This window comes from Fukomys damarensis, unplaced genomic scaffold (genome assembly GCF_012274545.1).
Source record: "Fukomys damarensis isolate Sample0158 unplaced genomic scaffold, DMR_v1.0_HiC HiC_scaffold_2, whole genome shotgun sequence".
In the NCBI taxonomy this organism is placed as follows: domain Eukaryota; kingdom Metazoa; phylum Chordata; class Mammalia; order Rodentia; family Bathyergidae; genus Fukomys; species Fukomys damarensis.
In genome coordinates this window covers 34,160,938-34,184,005 of record NW_022900914.1, presented here as the reverse complement: position 1 = coordinate 34,184,005, position 23,068 = coordinate 34,160,938, and the positions used below count along the sequence as shown (strand labels likewise).

Genomic DNA, 23,068 nt, shown 5'->3' with positions numbered 1-23,068 from the left:
CAAGAATAATAAAAGTATAAAAGAAAAACTTGGAATTAATAAATGATAAACCAGCATGCTAACAATGGTTGGAATAAGTACACACACAATAATCCCACTCCAGTGTTTCACTATGAGGACTATTAGATGAATTCTACAACAATTTACAGTGCTCTAACATGGACACAAAACCAAATTATTCATTCATCATTCAGATCATTTTTCTTTTGCTTTTAAATAGAGGTGAAAACTCCAGGGTAATCCAACACCATTTATAGTAATACATAAGAATATAAGACTTTTGTCTATCTTCACTTCTAAGCCAAAAGAATTTTTAGTGTCTGCTTTCTCAGCAGACACTACCACATGGCCGAAATGTCCTGTTGTACTCAAGGAGAGTTGTAATTATTGTCCATAAATATTTGGAAAAGAGTTTTATAGCAATGGACAGCTCAAGTTAAATACACTCAAGTTAGCAAAGTCTCTTCTTAAATTGACTGAAGAGGTACAGATACTCAATCAAGAAACTGAAATTACTATGGCTTTTCCCTTTCCAGCATGTAATTGTAATTACATCTACTCAGACTGTCTGAATGTCAAGTTTGGAGACAGAGGATAGAGGACGTCAAGGCCTCACACAGATCAGAGACCCAAAACATTAGCTGGTTACCACTCAAAAATGCAACCCCTCTCTTCAATTATTCAAATGTGGAACACAATGGGCCTTTACCTAAATATTATGTGGTTAAAGCAAACTCTTACAGAAAGCAGAATCTGAAATAAACCACTTATCCAAGGTGGACAGAGGAATAGTGACTGCACAACTAGAAAATAGAAGTGTGTTTGAGATTGTGAGTGAAATGGCCAGTTTTTCAACCATTGTCAGAAAATTTGTTATAAGAGCTAAACAGACAACCCCCAAATGAAAGTGTTACTATAAAAAGATAGTTATGTTAATTCTTAATGGGATGTATATTTATCTCTTGAAGAGATTAATAGACTGTATGCTTACTAACCAACAAGATGCTCCTAAGGATAAACAGCCTTTTCATTGCACAGATGCCAACAATTTATCTCCAGGAGAAATACCAAAAAGTGTGGAAAAACTTCTATTGTGCAAGGTTTTATCTGAGTCTCGTAACTTATCTTAACATTATGAGAAAGTGTTATGTTTCTGTGACACTATTATAAAAGCATATAGTTCTTCCAATAGGAATGAAGATTTCATAATCTTCATAATTTCTAAGGAATTACTTATCTTTGAAATATCTTTATTCCCCAATATTCACCGTGTTCTTTTTAATTATATAATTTATAATGGCAAAGCCAGTATTATTTTAAATCAACACTTCTTTCCATTGGCTTTAAATTTTCTGAAATATGAGTTCTTAAGAATCAGATATAGGCTGCTGTGTATTTTTTTTTCTCAAATTCTAGAAATCAAAGGCAAAAGCACACCTATAGAAAAGATTCCTTAGGGAACTTTAAAAGGTAAACAGGAAGATAAAGGTTTTTTGCTTTCCAAAAATGTTTTGTATAATAATAATACACCAACACCGCATGGTGCCTTTTGAAACATTTTTGAAAATACAGGTAAACAAAAATATCAACCAAAAGCTCATCAATATCCAATGCAGTCATGGTTTTCTTTCAAAACTAAAGAAATGAATTTTGTAAACACTGACATTGTTCATGAAGAAGGAAGGAGGAGAGAAAGCATAAAATGGGGGCAAGACCCAATTCTGGCATTTCCTTTCAGAACTTCTTACATTAAATACAATGGAGACATGGAGCTGTACACATGAAAACAGGGTGAATCTCATTCTATAGGAAAGAATTGAAATTCCCCAGATTTACTACAACTGACGAAGTGCAAAGCTCTCATCCTCAAAGGTCTGGGCTTATTCCTGACTTCACTATTCATTAGAAAACAAGTTGACCAAGTAGCTTCATGTCTGGATCTTAATTCCTTAATATAAATTGTGAGAGTTGGGTTTTTATATAGGGTTTCATATCCAAATCACTTGAGAGATGTTAAAAAGTAGATATCCGATTATAAAAGAGCTTCACACACTCCTCTTTGGAGACTTCTGAGGATAACCTCCGTGATCCTTCCTAGTTCTACACTTTTTATTACCTGAATTTTATTTATAATTCCAAAGTTTTACAAATTGTATTTTAGGTATGTGGCTCGAAGTTTTAAATTTATCTAAGGGACCTACTCAAAATGGAAAATCTTAAGCACAAACTGAAAAACTACAGAAGGTGAAAACTAGTGTAACTAGAAAATTGTGACATCTAGAACTAGTGACCTTTTAAAAATAGACAACGATAGATGTGCACAAAAGAAAATGACTTGGAAAGGGTTGCAAAAAAAAAGCAGTCATAACATAGGTAAGCAGGAGTCTAATAACCCCACCCCACCAGCAGCACATATAAAATGCTAATGAACTTAGGTTACATTTACTGGATTCTAGAAACATCTTGAGGAAGTGAATGAGGGTTAGAGAATATCTGGTCCTATTACCCTAAATCTAAAGTGTATTCCTAAAAAAGCTTTCCAGCCTAATGGAGAAAAGAATATGAGGATAAAAGTATAATACAAAGCCAATTAAAATCAGTGCTTAACATGATCAATGCTTAGCCCTGATTTCTTAGAGTTAACACATGGCTTCCTCTATAGTATTCCATTTAGCTGTTTTGAAGTTTCATAAGTTGTATTCTTGATGAAATAACTTACCCATGCATATTATTCACAAATGAAAATTTAGCAAAGGTCTAAATTGCATTAATAATTACACCAGATAGATGTCATAAAAATAACATAAATTTTAAAAATTCTGTTCCTCTCTCTACTTCATGGATAGACTTTCACTCAGGATAGCTAACTATCCCTCAGCTTCCTATCTGTCTCACCTTATTACCCTCTAACTAGCGAAAAGTCCAGAGAATCCTTTCTATAATATGAGGTACATATATCATGTTTGAAGAACTGAGCAAATGTAACCCAGCAAAGTAGTGATATTTTCTAACAATAATTACAAATAAATCTTAAAAAGCTGTATTTTTAATCATAAGTTTTTAAACACTGATGTTTAAATAATGTCTTACAAGTAACAAAAAACATTTATTTCATTAAAATTCACAGTAACATCTTAGACAACAAATTGGAGAAGTTCGTTGATCATTCTAAAATACAAAATTGGCTTATTTTAATCTGATTTTTCATTTTATGGTCCTAGGGATTGAATTGAGTACCTTACACGTGCTAGGCAGGCACTATTATACTGAGTTACCTCTCCACCCCTCTGACATCAATATTCTATAATATTATTAATGGGTGAATAAACCTGTAATAAAATATATTGAAGACAAAAAACAAGGGCAATTGTTTTATTTTCATATGGAAAAGGCATTCAGTCAGCACTTTCAAAGGGAAGTATTCATAAAGTAGCAACTAAGCTATGATGAGGCTTTCAACACAAAATACAAAATAAAGCACATCAAACTTACATTGCACATTTCTCTGACTATAGCTTTTTCTGTCTCACTAAGGTCATGTTCATACTCTTTACCCTGTTGACGATCTATAGTTTCCTGAACATCCAAGACCTGGATTTGTTGAAAAAAGAAAAGCAAATTTCACATGGGAAAAGAAAAACTTGTTAGTTATGATAAACGATCAAGGAGCTCCATTTTGTAAAACTTTTAGTTTTCTTTGTGTCTGCATATCAGAATGGATTCCTATAGAGCAAAAATCTTTTAAAATAATTTATTATTCTGAAACCTGCCTACAATAAATTCTACTTGATTTCAAATGGTCATTAAAAGAAATACTGTAACATTAGTAGTTGAATTCACTAATGTCTAAAATAATTAGATGTATTTAATTTGTTCATTAGGTAACATAATACAGTGAACCATTTGGAGACAGTCTATAATTCTTGGTCCATTTTAATAGTGAACAATATAAGTATATACCATACAGCCCAAATGTTACGTAGACATGGCCATAGAAAAGATAACTAAATAATAATATGCACTTAAGAACTACTGACTCACATCTTTTCTGGTTGTGTTCCTAGTGCCTAAGGAAAGAATCACTCTCTCTCGGGATCCCTCTTTGATGGTAGCAAAGAAAAACACCAGCTCCTTATAATGAAAACATTCAAGCAAAACTTTATTTTTCATTATTAAAATGTCTGGTGAAGAAATACTTTTAAACAATTTTAATAGGCCTATGTTTCTGTGTCATTAAATTTTCCATAAATGAATTGAAGTATTCCTTTAATAATACACAAGGTTTTCATATGGATACTTTTATGATACAAAAAGAAACGAAACTTTGGCTTTGAATGTTGTTGGTCAGTGTTTCTTTATATTGGCTTACAAGCTGAAGCATTAGGGTAACATAAAAACTCCTTTCCCAAAAGCTCTTAGAGAATCTGTTTTACGCTGTAACACTGCTAAACTATTTGGTTCTGTTGTGGGCATGTTCAGTACTGATGGTACTACAAGCGTCTCCTGAGAATCTGTACCAATGAACAGGTGGGGCTATCTCATCAAATTCATAGATCCTATCTGAGATTAACTAGAATTCAATCTTGTAATGGATAATTCAATTCACACATTATTTTGTTGTTAATCTGAAACTTCTACCCATTATCACTACATAGATACCATTTCTTTAAAGCCCTGTCAACTCACCTCATACTAAATTCACATTCTTTACATACTTAGGGAAATCATTGCTTTTGTTCAGTATATAGGCATAGAAAAGAACCCCTTAAACAAGCTCATTTGCCTACAAATTCAATATACCTCAGAGAAGTATACTTTAAATCAGTTAATTTCTACTAAATGAAATGAAGCTCAATGAATAATAATTGTGAATTTTAAAGTCAGAGAAAGATGTCATTACAAATGGGCTAATTTCTTCCATTGATTTTCTATAGAACCTCACAAACTGTGACCACAGAGTTTATTATAGGCAAGTTTTCTTTGAAACCATCAGAAAGTGAGAAACTTTCAGAAAGTGGCGTGTCAAGTGTCTGCTTTTTTGTACACTGAGATCTTCTTAAGATTTTCTAAGGACTATTTTTGCACATACTTTTTTTTCATGATGCAATTAGCTCATGGAGGCAAGCATATTTTATATTCAAGGACCTCTAGTTATCCAATAAGGATGCTTCAGCTGTTCAGTATCACCCATCTGCCAAACAAGGGCACTTATTGCTCTGATTATGACATAACATCTCCTCACTTGAGATAATTCTTCACATAAAATTTAGAGAAGGAAATCAGGGAAAATTGAGGAGCCCTTCCTTGTACCTTCCCTTCCTTTGAGGCCACACAAGTATCTACCGCACTGAGAAATTAGAGGAAGATTTCCATGTAATCTACTATGCTGACGGGATTCGAACATCACTAGCCATTTAAGAAGGCAACAGACTTGTTTTCAATTTTGACGAGTAGAGTGAGGTACTGTTTTTAGTTTGGGCAGACACTATAATGCTACAAAGCTAAAGTTAATATCAGGCTCCTTTTCCACTACTAAAATCCTTTACAATCGCTAGTATCTGAGTCATGCTAAAGTTCATTCAAATGCTAGCGCAGAGAGCGAAATGTTCTTCAGGCAATAAGCCAAACCCACTGGATGAAGGGCGGTGCCCCTTGTATTGGTTGTGCCTTCCTGTGAGTTGCTCTCAGTTGTTCCCTTGTGAATTAGCCCAACTAAGACAAGAAATATCAAGTGCATTGCTCATGACTATAAGCAATGGTTCTTCTACCTTCTCTCATCCACAATCAATGGGTGTGAAGAACAAATTCAACTTTACCCGAGCTAAATCAAAATATACTGAGATGACTAAATCTTTGGCCAAAATTAAAGTATCACAAAAATCAAACATTTTAACATTATCGTCTACTTATGCATGTGGTGGAAAGTGTGGCCCACTCCAAAAAGGTTATCTTCAATCTCATGATAAATCACTGTAAGGTGAAACTATTTTAACTAAAGTTAGGAAACTTATGGGCCATAAACAGAACTGAAGCTGTCTATGTATTTTATGGCTCACGAAGGTTTAGTCAAGGCTTTTTCTGAGGAATTATAGCTATAGCCATATAGTTAAGTGGTTACTATATTTAAATTAATAGAACATCAAGAAATTACCTTAATTTTAAGATGTATTTTTATTTCCTGTATCAATTTATTTTCTTAGGTAACTATTTACATTACTAAATATGTATTTTAGTTATAGTGCTCACTTGCTGATTTTGCTTATTGGAAAGCTCCTTACTGTGTAAAAATTATAAATTTTTCCCAAGTTTTTGTAAAGTTATTGTAGAATCTGAAGTAATGGTAAAAAATAAATTATCATTAGATATAAAAGCATATATCTATTTTGTAACTGTAATTTGAAGACCTAATTTCTGCTTATTAGATGAAAAAGTAGATTGTTGTTTATTTCAATACTTTCTTTTCATAAGTTGCACAATGTGCTTCAGTTGCATAAAGAAATAAAAATATAGTAGCCTTCTGTACTTTTACAACTATTAACTCCTTACATTTGAAGACATTCATGTTACAAACACTACACATATAATAGCTATTACAATATTTTACACATATGGATATACATGCACATCAGACTTCAATTTTGATGCAGATAGATATGAATCACATTACTCAAAACAAAATGATAAAAGTAGTTTCAACCATAAGTACTCAAACCCATTGTTAGCTTAAAAATTGAAAATGATACTTCAAAAATTAAGATTAAAAAGTTATACCATTAGGGGTCAAAAAATAAAGTATCTATGGTTAAAGCAAGACTGTGAGGACTACCAGACTACAGCAAACAAGCCACAACACAACTGAAGTTCTAGATACACGGTTGCACACATTTGGTTACCTTAAGAGAATGTACCACAGGCTCGGGCTGCTGAGAAGGTGTGGTATGTCCACTGAAGCTAGCTGGAGAGTTGGGTGAACTGTTACTCCCATCAGCCCCTGATGACAACCTAAAAGAACCCTTAGTAGAAAATCAACAACTTTGTTATTAAAACAAAAGTCGTTTATAACTACATAGATGTCATTCAATATTCAATTTCACTGCCAAGTGAGAATCAGTCATTTTGTTACTGTTTTCTGGCCTATCCTAAAATACCATCAACATGTTATTTGGAGCACATTTAACCAAGAGCCATTCCTATACATGTCCAGGTGTCATTTCTTATATACCAAAGACACCAATGCCTTCCAAGGAATGGTCATTTAAAAACATTTCAAGAATGATTTTTGTAACTTAAAGATACTCAAGAGTGGAGAATTCATGAGCTACTCCACAACTGAGTTAAACATCTTGCCCAGCAGGTCAAATGCCATATTCTGTATGTCTCAGAAAATGCAGACATGTTGCTTTCTTGCGTTAGAGAAACTGTATTTCTTGTAAAACACTTCTTTGAGGGAAAGACCTATAGTAGAATATTTTCAGAGGAGATTTAACCAAATTCAACATTTTGTTTAACAAATATTTCCCTTGATTTCTAGCCTTTTAAAAAATGGAAACCAGAATAGATGTAAATTACATGTTTTAAGTCATTCTTCAACAAAGCTGATTAGAAATCAGAACCTGCACATGATAAATTAGTTCCATGGAAGTCACAGTATCTGCATAAGAACTGGGAATTTCTCACTAGGTGTCTGCAGTTTTTTTAAAAAAGAATGCTTGAGGAAAGAATGGATGGGCAAAGAAAAAGAGAGCAGAGTCATCTACTCTCCTAGAAAAAGCAGGAATGGAAATTTTCCAAATCTGTTTTTAAGCAGATCATTACACTAGAGAAAAATGAGAAATTTAACTTTCGCTTATCAACAAACCTACTGATTTTACCATGTCTAATAGATTAATCACTGCTCCATTTAATCCCATCAATCAAATTCCCTGTGTAGGATCCAGTGTAGGTGTATCATATATGAATTCATAAAGGGAGAGACAACAGCTGTGGGCAATTAAATTCCAACATCTCCACAGGCGTGCTTGTATAGTATGTACTTTTAGGGATGAGAGACAAGTTTACCCCTGCAACAGTTACAGGTGTGGGTTGCATGTACCAATGCTGTTTACAGAGAAATTAACAACCCCTTGATTTTTATAATGATTCTTATTTGTGCAATGAGAACTTTTTTTCCATTGCCCTGTCATTTCTTCCTATGTCTTTGACAGCTCCCCTTGCCTCCATGTGAGCCTACTGAGAATACTTTCTTTTCTGTGTTCAAAAAGTAGTGCAATTAACCAGGTCCTGCCCCTATTCTCTCTAGCCAACAGAAAGAGGAAGCAATGGAATATAACATGTAGGTAACTATTTCAGCTTTTGTCCTCTAAAACTTCAATTAAGAGCAGGTGATGAAACAGCTTTGTCAAATATAAAAGCCCACCCTTCTCTGGAAAGTGAAATTATAAAATTTATTATTTTGTATTTATAATTCAAATCAAACCAGACTTAATAATTCCTAATACAAATAATAGAAGGGAAATGATTTGAAGTTTAAAAATATTTAAGGGGCACACTCTCCCTCATGCCTTTAAATTTTAGACAGCATCTTCCTCTGCAGAGATCAAACAACTCCAAAGCTGGGCAGTTATAGTGGAAGGTCTTCTCTAAAGAATTCTCATCCTGTGCTGTTCTCTTCCCTTGTCAGTACCACCCTCAGGGGCTCTTTTAAGGTTATAGAATTCACTTCGCCTCCCATTAAGGACTTACCGACACAGTGCCATTTTTCTGCTGATGGGTAATCTAACCTGGCAGGCAACATTTTCCCTTTATGGGCTGGCTATCTTTCTGTCAGCTTCTCCTTTCAAAACTTTTCTGCCCGGTTTTTCTGTTTCATAAAATTTTTTCCCAAATTTGGCAAAAAGATAGGCATATTAATACTGTTATGATTTTGCTTGGGCATCTTGGTTTGAGTGTTAATGGCATCCTCACATTAAATCTCCTGGGCCATTTAGCATTGTATAAATACAGGGGAAGTTCTGTTTCTGATCAATAAGAAAAAGAAGATTGGTGTTTTATGTGAAGCTTCAAAAATGACCAAATGCCTTCTAAAAGTCAGCAAAAAGGTGCTAAATAGTCTTCTAGATTCTAACATCAGATTCAAGCAACTTATTCTATCTCATCTAGAGCTATAAAATAAAAGGTTGGCTTTCACTATGCTTAGTGAAATAAAGCAGTTGACAAGTACATTGGCACTAAATTATTTTTTTTAAATATTCTAATGAGCGAAATACCAGTGTACAGATGATGTTACATAGTTTTTTTGGAGCATTTCAATAAGACTGAGGCTTTTTATTTAAATTGTACTTCAAAGGCTCAGAAGAGAAATAATTTCAAAATATAGAAAATCTTAATAAAATTGGAAATGTAATTCCTAGCCTGACTTGTTTGTTTTCAAGCCACACTGAATACACAGTGCAAATACATCAAGAATGCACTGCCTCTCAGTCAGCCATCAGTTGGAAAGGGCAAGGAAGAATTTTCTGGGCTGGCCTAGATACAAGTGATTGTGTTAGTTCATTTTCATGGCCATTAATCTCTTATGCTTCTCTTAACGAAAGATCCAGGGTACCTTTATTTTTTTTTTCTTTTTTTCTCTTTTCTTTTTGCATTTGGGTTGCTCAGTGTTCACTCCAAGGTTGAGGAAAAAAAAAAAGACACTGCAGACAAAGTTTAAGAGGTGACGTACTCTGCTCCCACCCCACCCACCCCCAGTTTTAGACACGCAGCAACCTTCTTCCACGTATATGGACTTATTCTCTACCCCCAAGTAAAACTTTTCCTCTAGCAACAGAAGCCACCTGGTTATGCACAGCAAATGCAGCCAGCTGACTTGTCTTCACTCACCGGGAGAGTGGGCAGGCATCGTCCTATTCCTCGGCACCCTTGCCACCACTGCCAGACCCGCCGGGCTCTGGGCGCCCAGCCTTTCTCCACATGTGAGCTGTTTCTAGTTGGAGGTTGCCTTCTATTCTGGGTGGCCTTATATTTGGAACAATATGGTACAATCACTCAGAAAAATACTGTTTCCCAAGTCTCAAGAAAGCAGATAGAACAAGAGGCTTAATGAGATGAACCACAGTGACCACAATGGACAGCTGTTAACATGCACCTATAGCTAGGGAAAGAAATAAAAAAAACAATCTGAATCTTGTGTGTTAGTGCTAACACTGATTTCTTTTAAGTGTTTGATAAAGGTATAACTACATTCTCAATCTAGCGAAAAGAAGTAGGTGATAAATGCAAAATTACAGAAAAATCTTGAGGCTATTGAAACAACTTAATTTCATGGGTTTTACCTGTGAGAAACATAATGAACATAAATCTTTCAAGTAATTACACTGCTTAACTTCAGAATTTAACAGAAATTTTTACAATTGTAAGCACTGTGCTCTTTTGTTAAGAAATACAAGTAGGATCTCCACAAATGCGTATGCAAGAATACTCAGAAATAACTGACCATCAAATTTTAAACAAAATTGCTGCAGACTGAAGAGTATGTAATAAGCTTGAGGTCACCATTGTGTTAACATAACTATTTACATAAGAAATCTACATAATTATAAAAATTTCTGTCAACCAGTTAATTTCCAAATTCTTCTACATACTGGAACTATAGAAAATGCCACAAATAATTTTTTTCCTAAATTTCAGCTTTTTTCATGAACAAACTAATTCTACCAAAACAATCTGAAGCAAAATGCACTGTTTCAACATGGTTTCCTCTCCCTGTAAATTTTCACCAAGATTTTTAATAAAGGATACTGTGTCCCAGGAAATAACACAATAAATATTGAAGTTAATTTGAGGAAACTAAAAATGAGAATATAATGTCTTAGCTTTTGTTCATTCACTTTCCTGAATGTTAGTGCTCTATTCTAAATCACACTGGTCTAATTTTCACTCCTCTTTCACTTTTGGAAGCTGAACACCAAAGAAAATGCACAACACAGTCTTAAGTAAAAGAAAGACTGGTGAGTACTGCCCGTCAATTGGTACTCAAAGAACTCATTTTTCAATCTATGAAATTAGCATCAGGTTCCTATCAAATAAATCACACAGACTCTATTTTCACATGTAACAAAATATTATACACTTGCACTAGGGCCATCAGAAGTTTTTCAGTATAGCAACACTGACTTCAACATTGATCTTTTGGTAATTTTATATGTAAGTAATTTCCATCATCAAAAGAGTTGTATCCAACAATTTAAAACATGATTGGGAGATTAATCCCTGCCCCAGTCTACATAGCTCTATGCCTAAAATAACTACTAGTGAGTAATGCAGATCTTATAGTCACTTTTACAGATATGGAGATATAACATCTAGATTTGGTTCTTTCTATGATTTATGCATCTTTCAGAACTTAGGCTTTTTGGATTCAATAGCTGAATAAAAGATATAGGAATCCCTACCTTGATTTTCCATTCTGTTCTAATAAAACCTGTTGTCCTACCTATTAAATTGAAGGCAGCAGCCAGGAGTGGTGGCTCACACCTGTAATCCCAGAACTTGGGAGGCTGAGACAGGAGGATCACTGTGAGTTCGAGACCAGCCTGGGTCAGATAGTGAGTTCCAGGTCAGTCTCAACTACATAGTGAGACCCCGTCTCAAAAAAAGCAAAAAAATAAAAAATAAAAATAAATAAAATAAATTGAAGGAAGCATCTATAATCATTTAGAAGCCATTCATATACTACATACACAAAGCATAATATTTCCCACTTTCAGAAAGTACATACTATAAAAATAATAACTATACAATTAAGTCTTATGAAAACTTCCATATTAACTATATAGTATTACAATGCTACTAATCACATAAGAGGAGGCAATATACAAGGGCCAGATTTTTTTGGTAGAATAAACTGCTTGATATAACCATTTTCAAAGAGAAAAAGCTCTTATACCATCAGAATTATTGATTTTCTACTCATGTCAGCAACTTTTTAAATCTAGGTACAAGGAAAAATGTGTTCAGGGACAGCTATCATCTTTGACCTTCAAATAAATATGTCTGAATGGTATTTATATACTAATAATGGCTTAGTTCTTTGCCAGCACAATAATTGTCAATCATGGTATTTTTATGAACACTGTTTAATAAAACATAAAAAGCCTCCAGTAAGGCAGTTGTTGAAATTGTTTCTATCAACTTTGGAGCCCATAATGGAGAAGACCAATTCTACTCACCAACTGAGAAACATTTCCTAACTTTTAAGAAAATGACTTTCTGTTTTCTGAGGAATTTTGTTTTGATTGTTTTTTTCCTGCAGTTTCCTATAATTTATAAGAAAAAAATAAAAGATATGACCAGTCCCACATAAACCTGTGTACTGGCCAGTTAGTTTATATACAGATTAATAGTATATCTGGCAAATTATTTTAGATACCAAGATTGCTCTACCCTAAATACTAATAGTAATTCTCTACATCAAAGATTGTGTGGGAGGCAAATGACAGCTTACTCATTAATGGTAAGTGCATATTATGGAAAAAATAAATTCTAATGCTATAAACACCCTTGCCCAGGAAACAAAAGTATCCCTTTATATCACTAAAGAAGTTAAAATATGTGAATACTTCTATGCCTTTTATCAAGGACCTGGAAGATCTTCCATTAAAATTGAAATTTGGTACATTTTCTATTATTATCCTTAAAATAATTGACCTCTCTTTCAGACTCAAAATAAAAATAAAGCCAATTAAAATTTAAAAGATCATCTAAATAAACTGAAAGTATATTATTTATCTGACCAAGTAAAATTATTATAATGACTTTAAAGAAAACTGGTGACATGAATGGAAAGTATTGTGATTAAGTTGTCCTTTTGGTGTTTTATTATTATGTTTCAGTATGGCTATTTTTAGTAAAATTATTTTAATTAACAGTCTGAAGGTTTCTATTCTTTTGCCTAAAAATTTTAAAAGAATATCTTTTTAACTTTGCTGTTACAAGTATGTCAAAGCAGAAATAGGAGTATTATGTTTTAAATATGTTTCTTACAATTTTCAAAGCAAAAAAATGTATGTAGTTTGGGTACTGTAGTAAATATAGATATTCCTCAGCAAAAGCACTCCTATATTCTTTATAATAAAATAATCCCATTGTTATTTCAAATTCTGATGAGATCCATATGAAAATGGGATCCATTTTGTCTCCAAAATAAAAAAAAATATTCACTAATCACTATCATAATACAGTGGCTCTCAATATAAGGGTGGTTATGGAGCTCATCTTTTCCATCCTGTTTTCACCCTGACTTTTATGTACCCTCTGGGCAAGAATAGCCACTAACAGAACAGTCTTCACAAGAGAACCAAAGATAAAGGAAATGCAGAGATTGGTATCCTCCCTCTCTCAGAAGCATTTTTTCATGAGCTAGTTACAGCAACCACCCAAATTTATGGGGGAGAAAGTAAAAGTCATATAAACAGGGTCATTACATCAGAAAATACAGTGATCCTCCAATAATCTGGCTGCAAAAATGGAATTATTCTTTAATTTTACAAATTTCACATAAATTATTGCATAAAATTCCTATCTATAATTATAGAGTGTAGATCAAAAAGGAAAAGCATATACTTTAGGTAGGCAAATAATGGATGAAAGTCAAGAATTGAGAATCATTGAATCTCTTGAAAAGTTTCAATATAATATACCATAGTCAATTGTTTTTATCATCTCTACAACTATAGAAACCTCTGAAATGGGGATATTGTAGGCTTTTTGTGGAAAATGAAGTGCTTCTGAAATCTGTGGTGAAAATTTTGAGAGGGAGATAAAGGAAGCTATCCACGTTGCACTCCTTAGTCACCAGGCAAACCACAAACACAGAGGTTCCTCTTGGAAGACTGATGGGAAATGCCTCCAAGAATGAACTATTCATTGGAAACCTCAGTAATAAAAAAAAAAGTTGAAAAGTAAAAAGTAATGACTTTTTAAATTAATGGGAATGGTCATCAGTCGATCTGACTTGGAGACTTTTACCTTGCAGCCTTTGAAAGGAAGAAGAGATGGGAAACCAATTTTCACATAGACATTAGTGTAGGATCTGCTCAGTCAGAGCCTGTGGTCTCCAGACCATCAGGGGTCATAGCATGAAGGGTCCTCCAAACTTCTCTGTACTGACACAGGGACTCAACCACTACATCAGTGACATTTCCCTTCTAACCCTGACTATTCTAAGGATAAAGAGTCTCATCTCTTTCAGGATGTATGGGTTCTTTAAGAGCTAACAGTTTCACTTTGTCTTGTTCTCAGTGAATTATATATGTAAATAAAGAAAACAAAAACCAGTTTTGCAAAAAGAAAAGATGAATTTTTTTTACACAGTCTTGCTTCTTTTCTCAAATTTGAATTCATAATGTTATTCTTCATAGGTGTAATGGAAAACACTTTAAAATATGCAACATTATATATTATATAAAACACACAGATCTCATAAAGATGATCATTTGTAATTTTATCTACAGTCTCTGCAATAGAAAAAAATTACTTAAAAGAATAAAGTTCTAGAACAATCCTTCACAATATTTCATTGTAGTTCAGGAAAATGAATTTATTTTTTAAATGAAAATTCTTTCTGAGAGAAATTGTGTTTTCTACTCTAGAATAATGAAAGAGGGCTTTAGCCCTCCCTAAACTTCTTAATGAGTATGTGTGTGTGTGTGTGTGTGTGTGTATGTGTGTCCATGTATGTTTACATTTATTTCCAACTGAGCAAAATCACATTAAATAAAAATAACATAGTGTCCTATAAAACACAGGATTCCAATTTGATATAAATCAGATTAAATGCCATTTGTAACAAATTTTAGAAATTCACCTTCTTGCTTATTTTATGAAACCAGCTATGGAAGTCTAAAGATTGATGAGCTATAAAGTGGTTTCCTGTTACTTAAGCATGTTTAATTTTTTATGAGCCCTGAAGCTTGGTCAGACTATCACACAGTGCCTCATACCTCATCAGAACATATACTGAAATGAGGGATGAATTCAGTCGTTCCTTATTATAGGGCAAGAACGGATGCAGTGCTTAATTGCATTGCATAATGAAAACAAGATTTTGCTCAGTGTGGTCAATCTCCATTCTGACATACTGTAAAACTGCCCTAGCACACAAATAGAAGCTCAGGTTATGATAGCGAATTAAAGGTCACCTTGGCAAATTATCCAACAGATTCCTGCACATAGACTTGGAGATGCTGAGACTTTCTGTTTTGTTCTGACCATATTTAGTTGGTTGCAGTCAAAGTGCATTTTTCATTTAGATTAACTAAAAAATCTATGCAAGGGCTGGGGATTTAGCTCAGCGGTTCGGTGGCCTGCCTTGCAAGCACAAGGACCCAAATTCAATCCCCAGTACCAACAAAACAAAACAAAACAAAACAAAACCTATGCAATAATGACTTAAATATTAAAAAATAGATTTACTCACTTAACAAACATTTAATATTTTTAAGCACCAATGGCAATATCATATGCAATGCCATGCAATTCTGATAAATTTTTGAAAGAGGAAATATAGTGGGTTCGAATTATGGCTTCTAAGGTCATATAGCTTAAATTCTTAATCTGACACTTTGAGCTGCACTTTGAGTTTCCTCATCTATAAAATATGAATAATGGTATAATACTCTATAGTTTTATTAACTTTCATGAAAAGATTTCTCAAAGCTTTGTCTGGCTCCTATAAGTGTAAAGTATTTGCTGTCATTATCATGAATGTTTTTGCTTTGGTTGCCAACACATTTCATAATGTGTCAATTTACTTTCACATGTTTATTATATATAGCAGTAGTTCTCGACCAAGGCCAATTTGCTCCCCTAGAGAGTACATTTGGTAAAAAATATCTACAGATGTTTTTAATTTTTAAAACTAAGCATCTTCTACTAGCATTTTTGGGACATAGATACCAAGGATGCTTTTAAACATTGTACAGTGCATAAGACAGTCACCTCACAAGGAAGAACTAGCAAGCTTCAAATGTCAGTATTGCTAAAGTTGAGAAACAGATTGAGAAATAAGAACTATGTTGAAGAACTACAAGGAAATACATCTACTTGTAGAAGATTCCTATGAGAAGTTGCACAAGAGCATCAAAAACTTCAAGAAAACTCACTAAGCTTCGGGACTCAGTGGCCTAAGTATAAAGGTGTGCATATAACTATCCATCAATAAGAAATTACTCTTTCTAACAAATGGAATAAAATTTTAAATGCCCCAGCATCCCACTGTAACAACAATACTACAAAAGAAAAAATACAATATCAGTAAGCACAGGGCCACAGTCCAAAGAACAATGAGTTCTAAAAGCAAAGTGATACAGTGAGCTGCAGACCTTCACAATACTGAGAAAACAATCCCATATAGAGAATGAAATTCTCAGAAGGTTCTTTATGAAAATTATGAAATAAAATAAAGCTTTCTTAACAATACACCAGGCAAACATTCTATGCTTAACTTTAAGCAGTCATATTAGGAAAGAACAAAATTGCCAGCAAATAGCAGTGACCACCCTGATACACAAAACAACATCCAATTGCCAAGGACAGCATTATGCAACATGCAGAAAGAAATTAGATAGAGAAATCTGCACATAATAGTGACAACTCTCCTCTACACATAGCTAAGTGGTGTTGTCTGTAGGCATGTTTGTCTCCTAGTTAGGCAGAGGACACTGGGTAAGCATGTGCTAGTCCTAATGGCTCTCAGTCACTATATTCCTCCTATGTGGTAGGATTATCCTCGACAATATGAGCTCCTACTACATTTGAACATCTTCTATAACTGAATATAGAAATATACTGTATAAGGAATTGAAAAACCAACAGCAAGAAAACAAATAAGCAAGAAAAAAATAGGTGAAGCAGCAGAATAGACATTTCTCAAAAGAAGACATATAAATGTATGCAAGTATATGAAAAAATGCTCAGATTCATTATCCTCAGGGAAATGCAAATTAAAACTATAATAAGACACCATGTCACTCAGTTAGAATGGCTATTATTAAAAGAAGAAAAAGATAAGTGCTGCCAATTGTTCAAAAAAGGGGGGAACTCATATACTATTGGTAGGAATGCAAATTAATAAAGCCATTTTGGAAAACTAGACGTAGAACTTCTGTACATTGTTGCAAGGCCACTACTGGGTATATTTCCAAAGGAAATTAAATCAGTGTGTTGAAGAGACATCTGCACTTCATGTTCATTATGGCATTATTCACAATAGCTGATAATAAAAACACTCTGAGTATCCACCATTGAATGGATAAGGAAAATGTGAACACACACACACACACACACACACGCACACAGAGACACCATTATATACTATATAGCCATAAAAGGATGAAATCGTCATTTGTGACAACATACATGAACATAAGGATATTATGCTAAATAAAATAAAGCAGGCAGAGAAAGACAAACATTTCTTTGATGGGTCCTTATTAGGCAAATATGCATAATTTTTAAAAAGTCTAAACTTCCATTTTTTTCTTACCTACTATTATTTCAACCAAACAAATTAATCCCTGAAATTCTGAATCATCTCCATTGATCTTTAAAGCAAACGTGAAACGCAGATCACTGAGAAGATCACTAGGAATGATTAACCGAAGTATAAATAAATTTTATTAAGGGAGCATTCAAAGTATATACTAATTCCCAATAAAATCACAATGGAAACATATATCAAGTATAAAATTCTTTTCTAAATGTCATCTCAGGTGATATTATTCTCAACTTCATTAAATGTAGACTCTAAGTTTCCAGGTAATTCCAGCTAAGAAAACCAAAAAGTGTAATATTTATTCACTCACTTGTCATTCCTATGCCCAATAATGGATAACACTAATGTCTGTGGAGTCACAGTAGAGGTGATATGGAGCTTTAATTCAGAAATCTTAAAATCTTTAGATTGATGACATCCACGGAAACAAAAGTAATTCAGAAAAAATAGGAACCTAGCATGCAAGACACAGAGCAGCAAGAGGTGAGACTGACATGGCACAAAGGAGTGGGATCAAAGACAACTTTCTACGCCTTATGAAAGATTTGAAAAATAGTCTATATAGAGCCATCAACTGTAACAGAAAATGATCTTTGCTTTATAGATTGATCTGGTAATATTGTAGAAAATGACTTGGGTGGGTAAGACCAACTGGGACAAAGTGCCAACTAGGAGATTAGCAAAGTAAGTTCAATGATTTTTTTATTGCCTGCACTGGAGACTGGCAGAAGTAATAAAAGTATAACATTGATGGATTAAAGGGCAGGACCCTATGAGTCTTAATATCTATCTGAATAGAAGAAGTGAAGTTGAAGTGAATCTAGAGTGGCTCCCAGCTTCCTGGCTGGATAACAGCTGGATGGTTAACCAGAACTGGAAATACCAAGAGAAGTAGTATATCTTATTCCTTCTGCAGGTTTTTAGTGTCAGGATGAAAGAGATGTTTAGCAATCCAAAAACCTGGAAGCAGTCTTTCTCACAGATACCCTCCAAATAGTTTTCTTGCAATACATAAGTTTGCAAAATATACAAATTATAAATGATTTTATCTTCTTGCAATGATCGCTGTTGCAGATGAAAATATGTGAGTAAACATCACAATGTTCTTCGCAATATATCTAAATTATGTCCTGATTGAGTTGACTTTAAATGGTAGGAAGCTCTGGCATTGTTGCTCAGAGGCACATATGTGAATACCTTTATGTCTTGGGCTAATTTAAAAAAAAAGGAGAAGAGCATGAGTAAGACACAGAGAACAAGAGCATGGAAATGAATTACCAGTGACCATGCAAAAGAAAAATAAAGCAATACTCATTAATACTGCATTTGACTACAGAGCACACCCCATTAATAACTGTGTTAAACACCTCAGCACGGCAGCAGAGCCCAGTAGAACTCATGCAGAGCTAGAGACCCAGGAACTAAACAGCTTTTTTAAATAAATACTTGTTGATTTGACTATGAAATATTATACTATAAAGTGGTATTTTCTGCATAGTAGGGAGGTCAAGACAAGACAGAGGTCAGTGGAGAAGTAGAAAAGAGTCGACTTCAAACAAGGAAAGCTACCTCTGTAGGGTATGTATCAATAAGACAAGTAAGCTCACTGGACTGCTATCCCACCCATGCCCTCTGTTTGTCTGTCACAGGCTCTGTGTTAGACTGCAAACAATAATCTTATGTTTACAGATGCACAAAAAATAAGGGTGGCCAAAATGAATCGAAGCCATGTAGCCTGTGCCTACGTAGTAAAAATAAAATTGCCAACAGAAAAGAATGAAATTAGCCATTAGTGAGGACATTATCAGAATGCAAAAGTTCTCCTCACTTCCTTAGGGGAGGCTTTCTCTAATTCATGTATGATGCCCACTCACCACAGGTGTTCTCCAACTACACACTCTAGATTTGTTTTCTTCCTAGTGATCACCATCTCCAGGTACTACATCTGCATGTTTTTTTTTAAATAATCCATACATTAAACTGTAAGTCACAGGAGGTCAGAGACTTACTCTTTCTTATTCAAGACCATATTCCTCTTGCCTAATATAGTGTGTATGAGAAATGTTAAAAATATTTAAATGGTGAAAGATGGAATGAATGACCTTCCGTGACCTACAGCAATCCCACCCCTATTTGTTAAGGGTTATTTGGATACATTAAGAAAAGCAACAATGCCCACTAATCACCTGTCTTTCACTGAATATTCTTATACAAATATGACGATAAATGCCAGCATCTCTTATGCCAAAGAACAAGATCTGTTTGATATTCTGGTGATAAAAGACAGTATAGATAGTGCTCACTTTGGCAGCACATATACTAAAATTGGAACGACAGCATAGATAACTGAATGAATGATTTCACTTAATCTCTCTATACACATTTTGCCCACATATTAATGTCACAAATGAAACCTGCCAGGTTAAAAGCAGTTTATTTTTCCTGAAGTTTCTGGATGAAAGATTTGAAAGAAATGAGATGGCCAAAATTCTAGAGGCATTACCTAAGCAAGGTAACCCTTAATATTGTTCTGAAAAGTTGCCTGAAAAAGTTCTGAGAAGCGACATCGTGAAGTTTTAGGAAAGCCAAATTTTAAGAAGAAGCTTTTAAATGTTACATTTTTTACAATAGTATTATCCTAGAGAATAGATCAACCAGTAGATTGTTCAAGGCAGCCAGAGCTGTATAAAAAAAAATGTAAAAAAGTATTTTTTTTAACCCAAGAGAAAAATGACCCAGAAACTAATGAGCTCCATAAGCCATTCACTGCCTGACCCTCAGCAAGTCTCTTGTCCTCGATGCTAAAATGGAGAGGCCTATGAATTAGTTTCATGCAGTGGCTGTGAAGGGTAACTAATAAACCTGATTGCAAAGCATTTGGAAACACTAAGTACTATAAAGAGGCTTGATAATTGCCAGGTTGCCATCAGTCACCATTCAAGCACTGTAAATGCATTCGGCCATCTTTTCTTCTGAAGTTTTAATTTATAAATAATAATTGTATGTATTTATGGGTTACAATGGAACCATCACACTGCCTAATATTTTTAAATTGACTCCTTCCCCCTTGGCTCCGCTGATGTCCTGGTGACAAAGACAAGTAAGTGAGCATTCTCCTCATTTCCCTACAAGTCTCTGCCTGAACCACAGAATCTGCTAGAAACCAGCTATCCTTTATTGTACCCTATTCGTTCCTAACCACTTTTGGATCCTCTTCCATGAACTGATGATGCACAAATGGCCAACCAAAAGCTGTTTTCTTCATAAATGAAACCACATTTATGACAAAGATAATGGGAAAAGAGAATATGAATGCAAATGACCTTAAAAAGGCAAAATTCACTTCATTTCTACCAATGATCTCCTAGTTTTCCATTCTTCCATGAAATATCCACACTTATGGAAAATGGAAGATTAATTGATTTGAGACAGCCTTAGACAGAAATGGTTTTCCTTCTCACTGATAAGCATGGATCCAGAAATTCTCTTGTCTGTGAAGGACTACATAGGAACCCATATTCTTTCCATGTTGCCATCATGTCATATCTGTTTTAGAGACATCTGGCTCTTGTTATTTTTCTAAAGCATTCAAGACTAGCCAAGGCACAAAATTAATACTATCACTTACTAAAGTGTAAGCACAATCACCATACATAAGAATTTCAGAAAAAGAAATATATCCTAGTCATCTGTACCTCAATACTCATGTCTTCTCTAGAAGAGGGTCTTGATTTTTCCAGTCAAATGCAAGCATCTAGGTCTCCAAAACATTTTCAACCAAAAACTTCCACTTGTTTGGTTCAATCACAGCACATTTCCCATCCCAAGATTGACCACTTGGGGCATGTTTAGGACCAACAAGACAAAGAAACTTATACTAATGAAGAAAATAAATACCAAACACTTACTGGAAAGAGTACTGTGTACAGTTGTCTTTACTGGTGATATTACAGGAGATGCACTGTGAGGCAATTATCAGTGTAGCTTTTACACTGACAATGAACTCATAAATTACCTTTGACAGAAAGTGCCACTGAGACTGTATAACCTCCTACCATGTTAACATACGATGCTAATGAGAAGCAGCATAAAGGAAAGGCCTATTAAATAAGCGATAGGTTTTAGCTTAATGGCTTTATTACTTGAGGGCATTCAGTTGAGGCTTGGTAAGGTTTAAGGATTATTTTAAGAGTTTATTCTAGAAAGTTTACAAAATACTGCATTTCCATGCCCATAAGCAATGGAATATTTTTAGAAACTATCCACTTACCTTTGTTAAGTGTAACATTAATAAATAATAGACTGTTTTTTCTTGGGCTTAGGCCATATTGGGGTCATAGACATGATGACAGTGTTCTCCATTGGCTCAGCCACTCCGAGCCTACTTATGGGAGCTACTGCCCTCTGAAGTACACAGTTTCATTCACTATTTTCTAGACCTCTGGGTTTCTAAGTTGCAGCATCCTTGAATCTGACTTTGGCTCTTCACCACTTTCTCCAGTGATATTTTTGCCATTTTCATGGCTCCTACAGCTGGAACTCTTCAGTGCTCCAGAATTCTCTCAATTGAGAAGTCCCCTCACCCTTACTGGGTTCTACTTTGTTCCAGGCTCCAAACACAGGGGGAAAAAATATCTCTTTACCACAGGGTTCTAGGGCCAACCCAGGAAATGGAGGTGGGAAGGAATAATTTCTATTGGTCAAAGGGCAGTCTTTTCAAAATCGTTCCTTTAAAATCACTCCATTTGTGTCCATTTGGTCCACTCCTTCCCTCTGAAGAGCCTTTGTCTGCAGACTCCACATTACATCATGAAAATCAGTTCCCCTCAGGTATTTGTGATTTCAAGAGTGAGTGATTAGTTGAGACACACAAATAATGCAGCCAGATTTCAGAATTGTCTTCTTCAAGATTTTTATAGTTTCTTTCATCGGTTCGTGGTATAGAAACAATTTTTTGAATCATTTTTTAAGAGGAAAAAGAAAAACAAAAAGGAGACAGCTAACTCCCTTAAAGTCCTTAGACTAGTTTTGTAAGTTTTATTTATCTAGCTATTGTTAGGCCGCAGTTATATTAGCATAAAGATTGGACAGATAAATATACATATTACAGAAGAAATATAAATCTGACTCAAATGTAACACAATAAAATAAAGGAATTGGTACTGTCTTCTTATGACCTAATATGCCTCTCATTCATTACAGAACAATCCACAAAGCAGGAGTTCTAGTGTCTGCCTGATAATAAATAACTAATAAACTCAGGACCAGATGGAAGCCATTTTAAAAAGCTAGCTCTTAGCCAAAATATATCAGCTATTTGATACCCAAGGCAGGTGTGTTTTAATGTCAAAGGGAGATATTTTTTATTTAAATATTTTCATATGCAAGGAAATTTAATATCTATAACATAGAGATCTCAGAAGTAGAAAATATAAAATGGACACTCAAAAATAAATCACAATCCAGTAAATTCAGTCATGGTTAAGTTGTGTGGGAATGATGGATCCTTATGCTTTG

The 23,068-nt window shown here is 34.3% G+C and overlaps 1 protein-coding gene across 4 annotated transcripts in view; it reads right to left on the bottom strand.

The window, feature by feature from the left end:
• Ccdc85a (coiled-coil domain containing 85A) overlaps nt 1–23,068 on the bottom strand; it is a 185,204-nt gene that overhangs the window by 2,573 nt on the left and 159,563 nt on the right. The window contains exons 4-6 of one of the 4 annotated variants that reach the window (XM_010615878.3): nt 9,880–10,014; nt 6,894–7,013; nt 3,493–3,591 (exon numbers count right to left, since the gene is read on the bottom strand). In XM_010615878.3, coding sequence (XP_010614180.1) covers nt 3,493–3,591; nt 6,894–7,013; nt 9,880–10,014 — 354 coding nt within the window. The remainder of the gene's footprint in view (nt 1–3,492; nt 3,592–6,893; nt 7,014–9,879; nt 10,015–23,068) is intronic. The other 3 variants (XM_033764123.1, XM_033764125.1, XM_033764126.1) reach the window with 3 other exon arrangements.